Here is a 12,654-nt window from a genome sequence, read left to right as displayed (position 1 = left end):
TTTAAGGTTTTGGGGGCTATTTTGGCCCTAAAGATTCCATATGAGCTCAGATTTAGCAAAAAAATAACACAAATGCCTCGTATTGTATATTAAGAAATGTCTCGAAATGTGTGTATGTATTTAATACGCAAAACGAGACATTTCCGTCATTTTTTTGTCAAATTTGAGCTCAGTTTGGATCCTTAAGAGCCAAAATAGCCCCCAAAACCTAAAAAGAAACCATTTCCAACACACAAATCGATAAAAAAATATATTATAAAGTGATGAGTGAGCCCCACTAACGGAATTTGTTAACGGCAATGTAGATTTCTCAAAAAGGGGGGCATATCGTAGAAAACGGAAAGTTAGAGAGTTATAAGTGTAGATAAACTCAAAAAAAAAAATTTTACACCCCACCTTTCTTGGTATTTGAAAAAACCTTCCTTGGTAATTATATTTCCTCTCCTTTCACCACCTTCCTTTCTTACCTCCTGTAAACCCCACGAACACCACCACCACCACCACCACAATCCATCTCCATCCATCTTTATTTCACCCCCCCCACAATTAAAACCTAGAATTTCAAACTCAATTACTTTTCTATTTCACTCCACCAAAAACCTCTCTTCTCTTTAATCCGCTGAGTCTAAAATTGCTCTCCAAATCGCTCTGCTAGGGGTTTTGTGCTACTCGACAACGCCAAATAGGGAACAATTTTTGCGACAATCGCTTCTACTAGTTGCTTCAATTGTTGAGTGACATTATTTTTTGCGACGGCTCGGGTTTTGTTGTTGGTGCCCGGAGCTGGTTAAAGGTTTTTACTTTTCGGTGTCGCGGCCGGGTTTTTGTTTTGTTGATGTGAAGGTGGCAATATGAGTAATGATGTGTTTGATGGTAAGGTATTATCTGAGAAGTTGTCTAAACTTAACAATTCTCAACAAAGTATTGAATGTATCCTTTTGCAAAATTCCCTTTTATTTATTTTATTTTATGCAAATTAATTACATACAGTAGTTTAGTTATAATTGTCTGTGTTATCATTTATTTGTGTCTCAATTTTGTTGCTTTACTGTGATTGTTAACGATATTCAGGTGTTTCTGTTAATTTTGGTATTTTTTTGTACTTGAACTTTGCAAGGGTTCTGAAGGGTTTTAGGTTAGTTAATTCGGTCTGAGACGCGTTCGTTGACATAAACATTGTTATTGAACTTGTTGCTAAGACATTTGTTACTGGATAAATGTTGATGTGACTTATTTTCCATATTTATGCTTTTTAGTGGCGTTGAGTTTTGGCTGTCTAAGGCTTTCAGGTTGCTATTTAGTTCTTATTGTTGCTTTTTCGAACTACTAGAAGTATCGAGTGGACTTTGAGGTTGTAGTCTTGCAGATTTAATTTTTATTTCAAAATGATCACTGTATATCTCAAAACATGTTGATAGGCTTTAACAAAGATTCAAATCATTTGGTAACAATATATTTAGTGTCTGGAGGGTGGATTAGACAACAATAAATGAAAGGACTTTATTATTGGAATTTTGGAGTCTTTTAATCTCTTAGGTTATCATTGGAGGATACTTGTAGGAGTAATGCTATTTGAGATCTAGTAATTGAGGTTTGCCAATTGGACAATAGAAAGGTTGGATGAAAGAGGGATTATTATACCTTTTTCTCTTTTTTGAGATCTACACTGAACATTACTGTCTTTAGAGCATTCCCATATATTTGTGTTCCTTTTTTAACTTTAAAAACAGATATGTGGGAGAGATAGGAGAATAACTTAAGCTGTTAAGAGAGAATATTCTGCATTATGTGTCAAGTTATACTTATGACCACCAGGTTTCAGTCTTTGAACTTGCAGCTTCTCATTTGCTCAGAAGCTATGCTTTTTAATTTTTTCCGTCAATAAATGATTTCTACTACTCCGTGTACCATTAAGGTGTTCTCTTCTGCTGTTATATAAAAATGTGCCGAACTTATTCTAGCTGGCAGCTTAGTGTTTGAGGAAGCTGAGAACTGTTGGTAATATGATTAGTCTTTTTGAATGTGTAGTTTAGGAGATTAGCATTTGGAAGTGGGTTGTTTAGGGTTAGATTAAGGGTTTATGGTGGATATTTATATTGGAAAATAGGGAGCTAGTGCTGCAGATTAAAGTAGCTCATATAATATGTTTGGATATTGTTTCCAACGTAAGTTGTTCAGTAGAGTTGGCTTTGTTTAGCTATTATTTTAGGTTAATTTACCTTGGGTGTTAACGTCTATTCACACTTCCAAAATTCAAGTTGCTTTAAGAAGGTAGTTATCTTACACAGTGCTAGAAGAGTACATGGGTATTCAGCTAAAGTCAAATGTGTGGAATTAACCGATATTCAAGTAGTTTGCATGCTCAGAGGTATGTAATTATTAGTTCTAGTTCCATTATGTTCCGGGAGTACCTTTTTTTGCTTGTTTTAAATGCAAGTACTTTCTTTTGATTAATGTTAAGAGTTGGAAAGGAACTTTAGAGCCTAATCTTCAATAATAGTGAAGCATGATTTGGAGTTTGCCTTATTTTTGGCTTAATTGAAACAGATCATTTCAGTTTAAAAAGCATTTCAAAAAGCTTCATCTTGATCGAAAATCTATATCATCCATCATGGAATAACAAATTTTGATGATATGAAATTGTAAATGAAATCTAGTTTTGTTAATTTTGATGAGTGTTATTGTGTGTGCGGTAGCAGGCTTTAATGTTATGTTGAGGTAATCACAAGTTAATGTTCTTTTATGAGACTGCTAATGTGAAGAGAAGAGTGGAATTCAACTAGGGTATATTCATGATAGAGAAATCAGTGAACTCACCTTGTTTTTTGAGGTTCTACTACCATTATTATTGGAAGTACAGCAATCTAGGAGGTCGATGGGGGATCCAAAGGGCACTTACTCTTGGAAGTCATTTTTGGTTTGTCTATCTTTGCCAATGAGGAGCCCCTTTTCCCAATTCACAATACATTTGGAAGGCTAGAATTCTACAAAGATGAGACTATTTGAGTTTTTGCGTGGACCTTGGGGTTGTGCAGCACTACTACTTTTATGGTCCAAAGGAGAAGACCAAAGATAGCTATTTCATCAACTATGTGCATCTTGCCATTAGTTAATCTTGCTCTCATCCCTTTTGTCATTGTGAGAAGACAAGTAAATTTTATTTATCCTTTACTGTTTTGCATTTGCTACAACTTCTGCTACAAGTTCACTTTGTGGGCTTGGAAAGGAAAATGTAAAAATTATATTGTGCTTTAATGCTTTTAAGGTGATCTTGTGGTGCATTAATACAAAATGCAGTCATCTCATACATTGATCAATTGGTTTATTATGGGATAGCAACATAGCATTATACTTTTAGCTTCTTTGTGTATCAAGTCAGCAGGGGCTTTTAAGGTGTGTTCTATTCACCTAAATTTCATTTATTAGAATATATATGATCTGAACTTATTAAAACATATTTTAGTTGTGATTTGAACTTGGTTAACCCTTATCAAAACTTTTCCTTAATTGAACTTATTTGAATGAATTGTACTTATTTGTACTTAACTCTGAAATACGTGAAAATAAGGTGAACATAACTAGCCCTTAGGGCCTTAGTAACACAACTAGCTAATATGTATTCTGTATTTGACTGTTTGGGACAACTTTTCATCTATTCTTGTATTCTTGTTATCAAATTTTGTGCTTTATCAAAAGTAAAAAAACTAATTATCATCCAAATTTAAGGTGTTGATCAATGATTATGAGTCTTGTGATGCTTTATTGACCATACACATAGCTTTGTAGGAGATTTTCTTCTCTAAATGCTAGATTATTTCAAGTGGGGAGTAACAAAGGTGTTATTAAGACCCATTGTGGAGACATTCTTTGGAATCTTAGCTAGAGTAGAAGTAAGATAGAATATTCGGACTTTTGGAGTGTAATTTAAAGTTAGAAGCAAGAAGGCAAAGTGATCTTTCAAGGTGTTGATTTCTTTAGCTATTCTATTATCCAAAAAAGACGGGGAATTTATTGAAGATGTTGCTTATTGAAACAAAGCAAGATGGCTGAAGTGAAAGAGTGCTACATAGTTTTTGTAGTTTATGTGTTATCCTAACATGCCTCTGTAGGTTAAGGGAAAACTTTAGGATAAGACAATTAAACCTTCAACTGTGACATTGTCATATGTATGTTGTGTTGGATGTAGGGTGACTATGGTCATACTCATATCAATTGGTTATGGAATGAGGTAATTAGGAACATAGTCTGGGTTGCGCCTAATAAGTATAAGATGAGCGAGAATCACTTAAGATGGTTTGGTCATGTAAGATAGAGATCTATTGAGGTTAAGAGCCTAAGAAAATCTGGATGAGGGAGATTAAAAGTAATATTGAGCTTATTGGGAATTTAGGAACACATGATGTTTGATAGAGTGGAGTGGAGGGAGATAAATAAAAGAATAAGTGTCAAGGATATGCCATGACTTTTATACGTATTTATTCTCTCAAATTCATTTTCAATCTTTTTATGTTAATCTTTGTATTTTGCAAATTTTTTCTTCCTTACGCATGTCTTATTATCTTTTGCTCTTTTTTTCCTCTTAAATTTTTCATTTGTTCTCTTAACATTTTATCATTTTTACTTGTATTATTATTATTTTTTTTGATTTTTCTTACTTATAACAATTATTTTCATTCCCCCTTTTTTTCTCCACATTTGTTTTTCTCCTCTTTTTATAAAACTTGTCGCTAGCCTATTCTCAGCTTGATCTTTTGTGTTTTACTATTCCTGATTTTCTCTTCTAAGGGACCATTCTATCTATGGGAGTTTGATTACTGAAAAGAAGTATTTTATAACTGTTTTACCATGTTCTTCTTTACTTGAAACTCCATACTGACTCCAAGTAATTTAGATACTTTATTTCTAAACCCATTAGCATGTTTGTTTAAAGAACATGCATGCCATCCAAACTCAAAGCTGGAGTACTGTATGACTTACTAGTACATTTCAAATTGGGTGCTGTAGAAGCAATTAGGTTTATTTAATAGATTCTATTTTATAGATAATTTATACAAGTTTCTGAATTTCTCTATGAATTTATACAAATTCTGCAAGTTATGCTATTCTTGTTGCTGTGACTATCTATATGGCATCCTGTTTTCTTTAACATGAGATCAGCATTGTCTCGGTGGTGTATTTCCAATCGGAAGAAAGCAAGGCAGATTGTTGAAACATGGGAGAAAATGTTCAACTCTTCTCAAAAGGAAAAATGTGTTTCTTTTCTATTTCTTGCAAATGATATATTGCAAAATAGCCGGAGAAAGGGCAATGAATTTGTGAACGAGTTCTGGAAAGTTCTTCCAGCTGCACTTAAGCTTGTATATGACAATGGCGATGAAAGTGGAAAGAAAGCAGCGAACAGACTGGTTAGTACTAAGTTTGACATCAATGCTATACATTTGTCATTTTCTACACAAACTTGCACATAGCTAACATAAGTGAAGTAATTTTGTGTTATTTATCAATTTTGTTCTCATGTATAAGCAATATCACTTTTTTTTTTTTTTTTTACATTCAACATGGTGCATCCCCCTCCCCTCCCCCCCTCTTTTCTCTGCGGATTTCTTTCTTTCTTTCTTTAAGCTCTGTATCTAATCATAAATCTGTATCCATCTATTAATTTCATTTACATGTAATAGCAATTTGACTTGCTTTTCTGCACCCAATTGAACGTCTTCTGTTAGGTTACATTGTCTAGTAACTTTCTATCTTTAAGTTCTGAACTCTTTCCTGTGTCACTTAATGATAAATGATTAAATTCGTGAAGTTTCATCCATGAACTCTGTAGTACTGAATAATTAACAAGTAGCCTTATACAGCTTCTTTGAAGGTGAATATATTCCATTTTTGGATTGCTTCTTCTTTTTCGCCTTTTTTTTTTTTCAATTCAAAGCAGGCAAATTTCCACCTGCCTACCTTTTTGTAATTTTGGGAGAAAACGAATGCATTCAAGTGTTTTATATCTAGTCTATTTGTTTTAAGTAGCTCTTGTGTATGAAAAGTTTATGGTAAGATTTGGGGTGACTTAATGGCATATGAGATGACTTTTATTCGTCACTTAAAAAAAGATCAAAATATGGATTGCCATTTTCTTAGATTAGACTATTGAGTAATTTGAGTGTCCTAAACAGTTCTTTATCTTTGTTTTCCTTTGACATATAGAATGTGTACACTTTTATAAATCACCAAATACTAAACTATACAGTAGCCAACAACTACCTCATAACTTTTTACAAACAATAAACTAGATAATATGTATGTAAGTTAAACTGATAAGGTTTTTTTTTATTTATTTATTTTTTTATTTTTTTTTTATTTTTTTTTATTTTTTTTTATTTTTTTTATTTTTTGGTTTTTCGTTTTTGTCTGTGCACCACTTGTTGACGACTCTGATACTCAATTTATTTTCGTTGTGGGCTAATAGGATGAATAATTGAAATTTTGGTGAGCAAATTTGAACCACTTATTCATAGAAATTAGTGATATGGAGGGAGATGGTGTACATTAAGTCAAGCTGATGGATGAAAGGAGTTGTTTTGGATTCTTTTGTGACAACATTTCATAGTCTTGTGCAATAAGAACTAACCCCTTAAATTCTAGGAAATTTTTGTAATGTATATGGTTGTCAATCCATCTTTTCTGTATGACACTAAATGTTAGCCAATCAAGCAGATGCTAGATTTCAAGCTACTGGTGTTAAAAGGAGGATGCTTTGTTGGATCTATTACCTTGTTAGAAAAGATAGGATAAAGAATGAAGTGACAAGAAATCAAGTTGGCTAATCCTGTTGTTGGTAGACAAGACAAGTGAGGCTTTGGTGCTCTTGGTGTGTGTGGAGAGAAACTACCTAGATGTCTTACCTAGGGTCAAAAGGAAAATTTGAAATTCAACATAGACATGTTAGTTAGAAATGCTGATCCAATTGTACATATCTTCTGTCTTTCCATCAACCTTATATCTGATCCCGTCCATATATTAAAGTATGCTGCTCACTTCTTTTAATCCTTGGTTGCACTCAAACCAACCAAGAACACTAATGAACTTGGTATTGTTGAACCTCCTTTGTTTCCTTTATCTCCAACACCAACCAAAGTTTTCAGCACCTCAAACTATCATGCTAACTTCACGAAACTCAAGCTAATCTTTTCTTCAACTGTCTCCACATTGTATACATCATTAATCCAGTCGAAGCTTAATTTATATAGGTCTAGTGGTGATTTTGTTTAATTCAAATTTGTTTTTGAGAACACTAAGACTGGAGTAGGGCATGGCCCTTAAGAAGTCTAGGACAATCAATTTGTAAGCCATGGATTCATCATGAAGTATCAACTGGAGGAAGTCAATTCACTGTTCATAACTTGATAAATATTGCACAAACTGTGGTTGATATCCAGGCAAATACCGTATAAAATGTGTATAGAAATTTAGTCTATAAGGATTTTGTTTGCCTACATAGTTTTGATTTTAAATTAAATTTTAAAACTTTTTTTGGCTTTTTAAACAGATTTATTTCTTATTTTACTAAATGAAATATTATCCAGGATCAATTTTATTTGAGAGAAGTTTGAATCGACTATGAACTTATTTATCAAGTTGAGTATACAGTAGAATTTGCAATTCTAGTATCTTCCTAACACATAGTTTGGAACTAAATTTAAATATTTCAATTCAATGATTTGAATTCATTGGGTTGAACCGTTGAAATGAAATCCTGCGATTCAAGCACAACCTTTGGTATTTTGATCTTAAATGGGGCATGCACCTCTTTGATTATTCATGCACAACCTTATGGTATTTTGATCTTAAATGGGGCATGCACCTCTTTGACTATCTTGTAGGTTGACATTTGGGAAGAAAGAAAGGTTTTTGGATCTCGTGTTCAGAGTCTTAAAGAAGAACTGGCAGCTAACCAGATAAAAGATCCAGCCCCACAACCTGTCAGCAATGGAAAGAGCCCTAATCCCATAAAAATTGTGAAGAAGGATGCTCAGTCGTTGAGAATTGTCAGTTTTTTTTGTTTCAACTGGTTTTTCCTGGCTATGTATATTTTGGTTTACCTTGGCTCAAAATTGCTGCTTATTTATCATATTTCAGAAATTGGCTGTTGGAGGATTTCCAGAAAAAATTGTGTCAGCATTTCATTGTCTCCATGATGAATGTTCAAATGAAGAATCTATGCTGGTCAATTGTAATGCTACTGTTAATTCTGTAGAAAGAATTCTGAAGGAAATAGAAGCTACAACAAGTCAAGGTATGTCATGTACCACTCTTGTTTTAGACCTTATGGTCTATCTTCCTACTAGATGGCAGATAAGAGATGCTTTACAACTTTCCATTTGGAAGTTGGAACATTTTATTTCCATTCTCCATTCAATGACTCAGGTTTACTATCATTTCTATCATGTTATATGGGCTGGGTAATTTTCAAGATTGTTATTTTAGGTACTAGTATCATGGTGAGTGATTGTCACATCTTTCCTTTTCATACTCTAAAGATCCCTGTTTTGGTTAGCTCTTTCCACAACACGTGTGGCATAGAATAAGCCTTTGTCTTATAGCATATTCTTCTGTTTGTTTGCATCCATTGTTCTCTAATCCTAGCTACGGTTGTTGGACACTCTTTTCACAATCCATCTGCCCCCTCGTACAGTCCATGGACTTCCTAAGTTGGCACTTTGACAACTCTAAACTACATTACAACCTTTTGGTAAATCAAATTTTTGGAGTACATTCACATCTACATCCAGAATTTTGTCCAAACGTATGTTCACATAGTTTCAGAACCCTGTTATCGGCTTTATACTGATTTTTATACTAGGAAACAATAATACCCGTTGAATCATAAATGGCTTTAATGAGAATGCAGAAATTACGGGTTAGCATTTCGTTTGCCATCCATAAACGTAGATCTGTATAATAGAATTAGGCTTGTTCCAGTACTTGTCACATGTGCAATATTGTAATTTGCCAGTTAACATATCTAACTACACCTTGGAGAAGTGGTGTACGTTAATGATCCAGTATTTTTGTTCCATAATGGCTTTGCTTGGAGGTTGAATGAATCAGGTAACACTGATATAGATCTTAAGCTTTGTGAAAGCCTTAGTTGATTGCATGAAAAATCTAAAGTCAAGCCATAATTTGGGAAAACCAAGGTGCAAAAGGTCCTTGTGGCACAGGCACAATGCCAAAGGAAAAAAGTTACTGCTCTTCTATGGTATTGGGAAAAAGATTCTTGAATGAAAAGAGCTTTGTTTAGACTGATATGTGTTGCTTTGGCTCCAAATGTATGGGCTATGCAAGTTTCAGAATTTTCTTGCCGAATTGTTAATGCTGAACTAGTTTGAATTAATATTTCATTCTCTACTCATCTTTCAGAGGTCTACTTGAATATGAAAGTTCTATTCACAATCTTTTTCATGAGTGATTATTTAGCAAACACCTAATATTTCTTTGATGAAAGTAGGACCTTTACAGAAAATCATTGCCATGAGTTAGGCATGGTGACTATCTCATCTATGGTGCTAGACATCTAAGTCCACCTCTAAAATTTTCCTCTATAATATAATTAGTCCACTTTTTATATTAGATTTTTGGACTAATGTACCTTTTTGTCACAGATTCTGGATTGTGCTCTAGGGCTAGGATTTATTTCTTTATTTTATTTATTATTATGTTTTTGCTTCTCATTTAATTATGTTCACCACTACTCTTGTAAAGAATGTATTAGGTAATATTGATTTATGATTATTTATTGTTTTGTTTAATTTTCTAAAATTGATTGTTTAGGACTTGTTCTCAAATGTATAAGAAAACACTATATTAGATAAAATTTTGACAGAGTCGGCTTAATGTGTATTTTTAATATTTTCATAATTTTTATTATTATGCAATCTAAGATATATATAAAAAAAGAAAAAAAATAAGATCGGTCTAATTTCTTAATTTTTGAAAGCTCGCCTTAGGCGCCCTTAGGTGCAAGGCACAATCAGGTGAAGGCGTAAAGGCTTATTGAAGGCACGCGCCTATACGCTTTTTCTAGGCTGTTTGTGTCTTATTTTGTAAGGCCTTAATAGTTAATGTTTAACATAATCTTTTTTGATTAACACTTGTCTTTGCAATGATTAGATTTACTTCAATATTAGGAGAGAGAGAAGCCCCATACCCCTAATTTCATTTGAAGAACCTAGTCATTGATCACATGCCTTTTTTTAGACTTATTTTATTGAAATTAATTACTCTTTTAATGTAATAAAGTGCGCGTTACAAGTGGTGCACGCCTCTTCCGCCTTGCACCTAGGCTCCAAGCAGTGACGTATCCAGGAATTTCGAACCGTGGGTTCGAAATCTTAAAAAAAAAAACGACGATCATATATTAATTAAATATTAAATACATAAGTTCAAGTTTTGTGATTGATGCCAGGATAAGGATTCGCGGTGGATATTGAATCCGAGGAAGGAGGATAGACAAGTAAGGCACATGTAGTAGTCACGCAAAAAGAAGCAACGACACCGAAAGGGATACAAGAGCACGCATTCGACTAGCTTCCTGCAACCAAGTATAGGCAACCAGGCTGCTTTTTTCAGTTCCTATAAGTTCGAGGAGATTCCAAGCTGGTCATTCGGCAGCTCACTGGTGAATCTAGGGTACCAATTGTCAGAAACTGAGAAACGGAACGCACTTTGTTTCTTTTCCGGGTTTATGGATTGGATTCCTAAGTAGAACGAAAAGGAAGATTTTATCTTTTTGGAGACCCACATTCTACCGAACTGAACTAAGAGCCCCGCCACCTCTTGGCAAAGTAGGCTGATGGGCAAGCTCCCTCCTGTCGCAACGGTGCGGGGCGTCAGAGGCTGGACGATTGCTAGAGGCTGGACGATTGCTTCCATTACTGACCAGAAAGACACCAAATTCTCCTTTAGGTGCTTCAACTGCGGTATAGGTAGAAGAAGATATATAATATCTTCTTCTACTACGGGAGGATTCCTTGAACTAGGTGAAAAACAAGTAGAGGACTTTTGCGACTTCCCGGCACGTTTCCAAAGACTTTAAACTCATGGTAAGTTGGTAACAAAAGCTCTAAAATTTACAATAGTACACAAAATAAACAATTAATTATTTAATTATCTAAACAATCTAATAATTGTTATTTTCAATTTTTAAAGTCTATACTAGTTATAACATTACGACTTGACTACTTCTCTAAATCTATAATTCTATTGCAAAAAATTATATTACACATAAAAGAAAAATCCCAAGTCCCCAATAAACACATATGTGAAGATATAAACGTCTTCTAATTATCAATAAAAAGACCAAGTAAAAATTTAAAATTCTAAGTATCTACAACTCAATTTGTCAACAATTCAAATATACAACAATATATCAAAACCAATTAAACAAATCAGTAATTAATCTTATTATCACTAAATAAGAAAGGTTCATATTTAGTTTTTTGAATGTTAGTCTGAAATTTGAATGTAAGGTGGAAAAAAAAAATGAGGGCAATAGGAATCGAACCCTAACCTATGAGATTCTCGCTGCTCTACAATCAGCTCCTTACCTTTGCGCCAAACTTACACAATAGAATACTTATCTCACATAAATTCTTTTAAACCTTTTTTTTTTTTTTTTTTTTTAAAATTTTTTTTTACAAAATTAAAACTTATAATTTTTTTCCAAAAAATCCGTGGGTTCAATGAACCCCCCCTAGATCCGCCCCTAGCTCCAAGGACTTTTGCACCTCGTGCCTTTTAAAACTAAGTTTAATTCTAACAAGACTAAGTAAAATATATTTGGAATAAAGTGAGTAAGAGTTCAGGTTCTTGGTGGTAAACTTCTGTGATTTAAACTCATTTTCACTTCACAGTTCACATTACTTTCTTTTCCCTCTTGGCACCCTAACCCTCACCACCTCCCTGCCATTTGACCAAAGCACTACCACATCATGTGACTTCCTCAGTCACCAAATTAACCCCATCCCTATCTGAATGTCAGCACCTTCATCACCAGATCTTATATGATTGTATTTTGCTATCGAGTTTTCTCTAGTAAAAAATTTAACGGTGCTTAATACCTTGCTGCGAATTTCTGCTATAAATGACTTCATTTTATGATGGAAGTTTGTGTTTAAGATTGGCCCATTTCCCATTCTGTTATCCCATCTCAAGCCCTTTCCCATCTGCCATTTTCTACATACAACTATGTAAACTAGCTCTCCTTTTCTCTGTAATGTCATTATGCTCTAATTAACTGTTAATTATTAAAATTGTTATTAATATCCAATTTTAGCCGTAACTAACCCTTTAGAAGAAGTTTGGATCCTTAATAAGTAAAGCTATGTTACAGGGACTTGCCAGCTTTCATGCCATAACTGTGATAACATGACATGGTGTGGATATGTGTGAAATTCGTGTCAGACCCAGCACTGTGCACTTGGGATAAACAACACAGAAGTTAGAGGGAGAAGTGAATTTAATCCAAATTGTTTATAGGGACCAAACCATAAAGCCTAGATTGCAATGGGTTATAGAAGACATTTACTAAGCTGAGGAAGATTGGGATTTTGCTCGCCTGAGTTATGTGTTATGTGATTCCACCGGTGAATTCACCGG

The 12,654-nt window shown here is 33.9% G+C and overlaps 1 protein-coding gene across 1 annotated transcript in view; it reads left to right on the top strand.

Annotated features, from left to right (window-relative positions):
• The first annotated feature begins 217 nt into the window (after positions 1 to 217).
• The window catches only part of LOC110700039 (regulation of nuclear pre-mRNA domain-containing protein 2-like), a 30,994-nt gene continuing 18,557 nt past the window's right edge, over positions 218 to 12,654 (top strand). The window contains exons 1-4 of the mRNA XM_021877530.1: positions 218 to 930; positions 5,158 to 5,405; positions 7,878 to 8,042; positions 8,134 to 8,290. Coding sequence (XP_021733222.1) covers positions 852 to 930; positions 5,158 to 5,405; positions 7,878 to 8,042; positions 8,134 to 8,290 — 649 coding nt within the window. The 5' untranslated portion in view covers positions 218 to 851. The remainder of the gene's footprint in view (positions 931 to 5,157; positions 5,406 to 7,877; positions 8,043 to 8,133; positions 8,291 to 12,654) is intronic.

The sequence above is a fragment of the Chenopodium quinoa genome, unplaced genomic scaffold (assembly GCF_001683475.1).
Source record: "Chenopodium quinoa cultivar QQ74 unplaced genomic scaffold, ASM168347v1, whole genome shotgun sequence".
NCBI lineage: Eukaryota > Viridiplantae > Streptophyta > Magnoliopsida > Caryophyllales > Amaranthaceae > Chenopodium > Chenopodium quinoa.
Note: the sequence above shows the minus strand (reverse complement) of the source record. Positions and strands in the feature narration are given on the sequence as shown.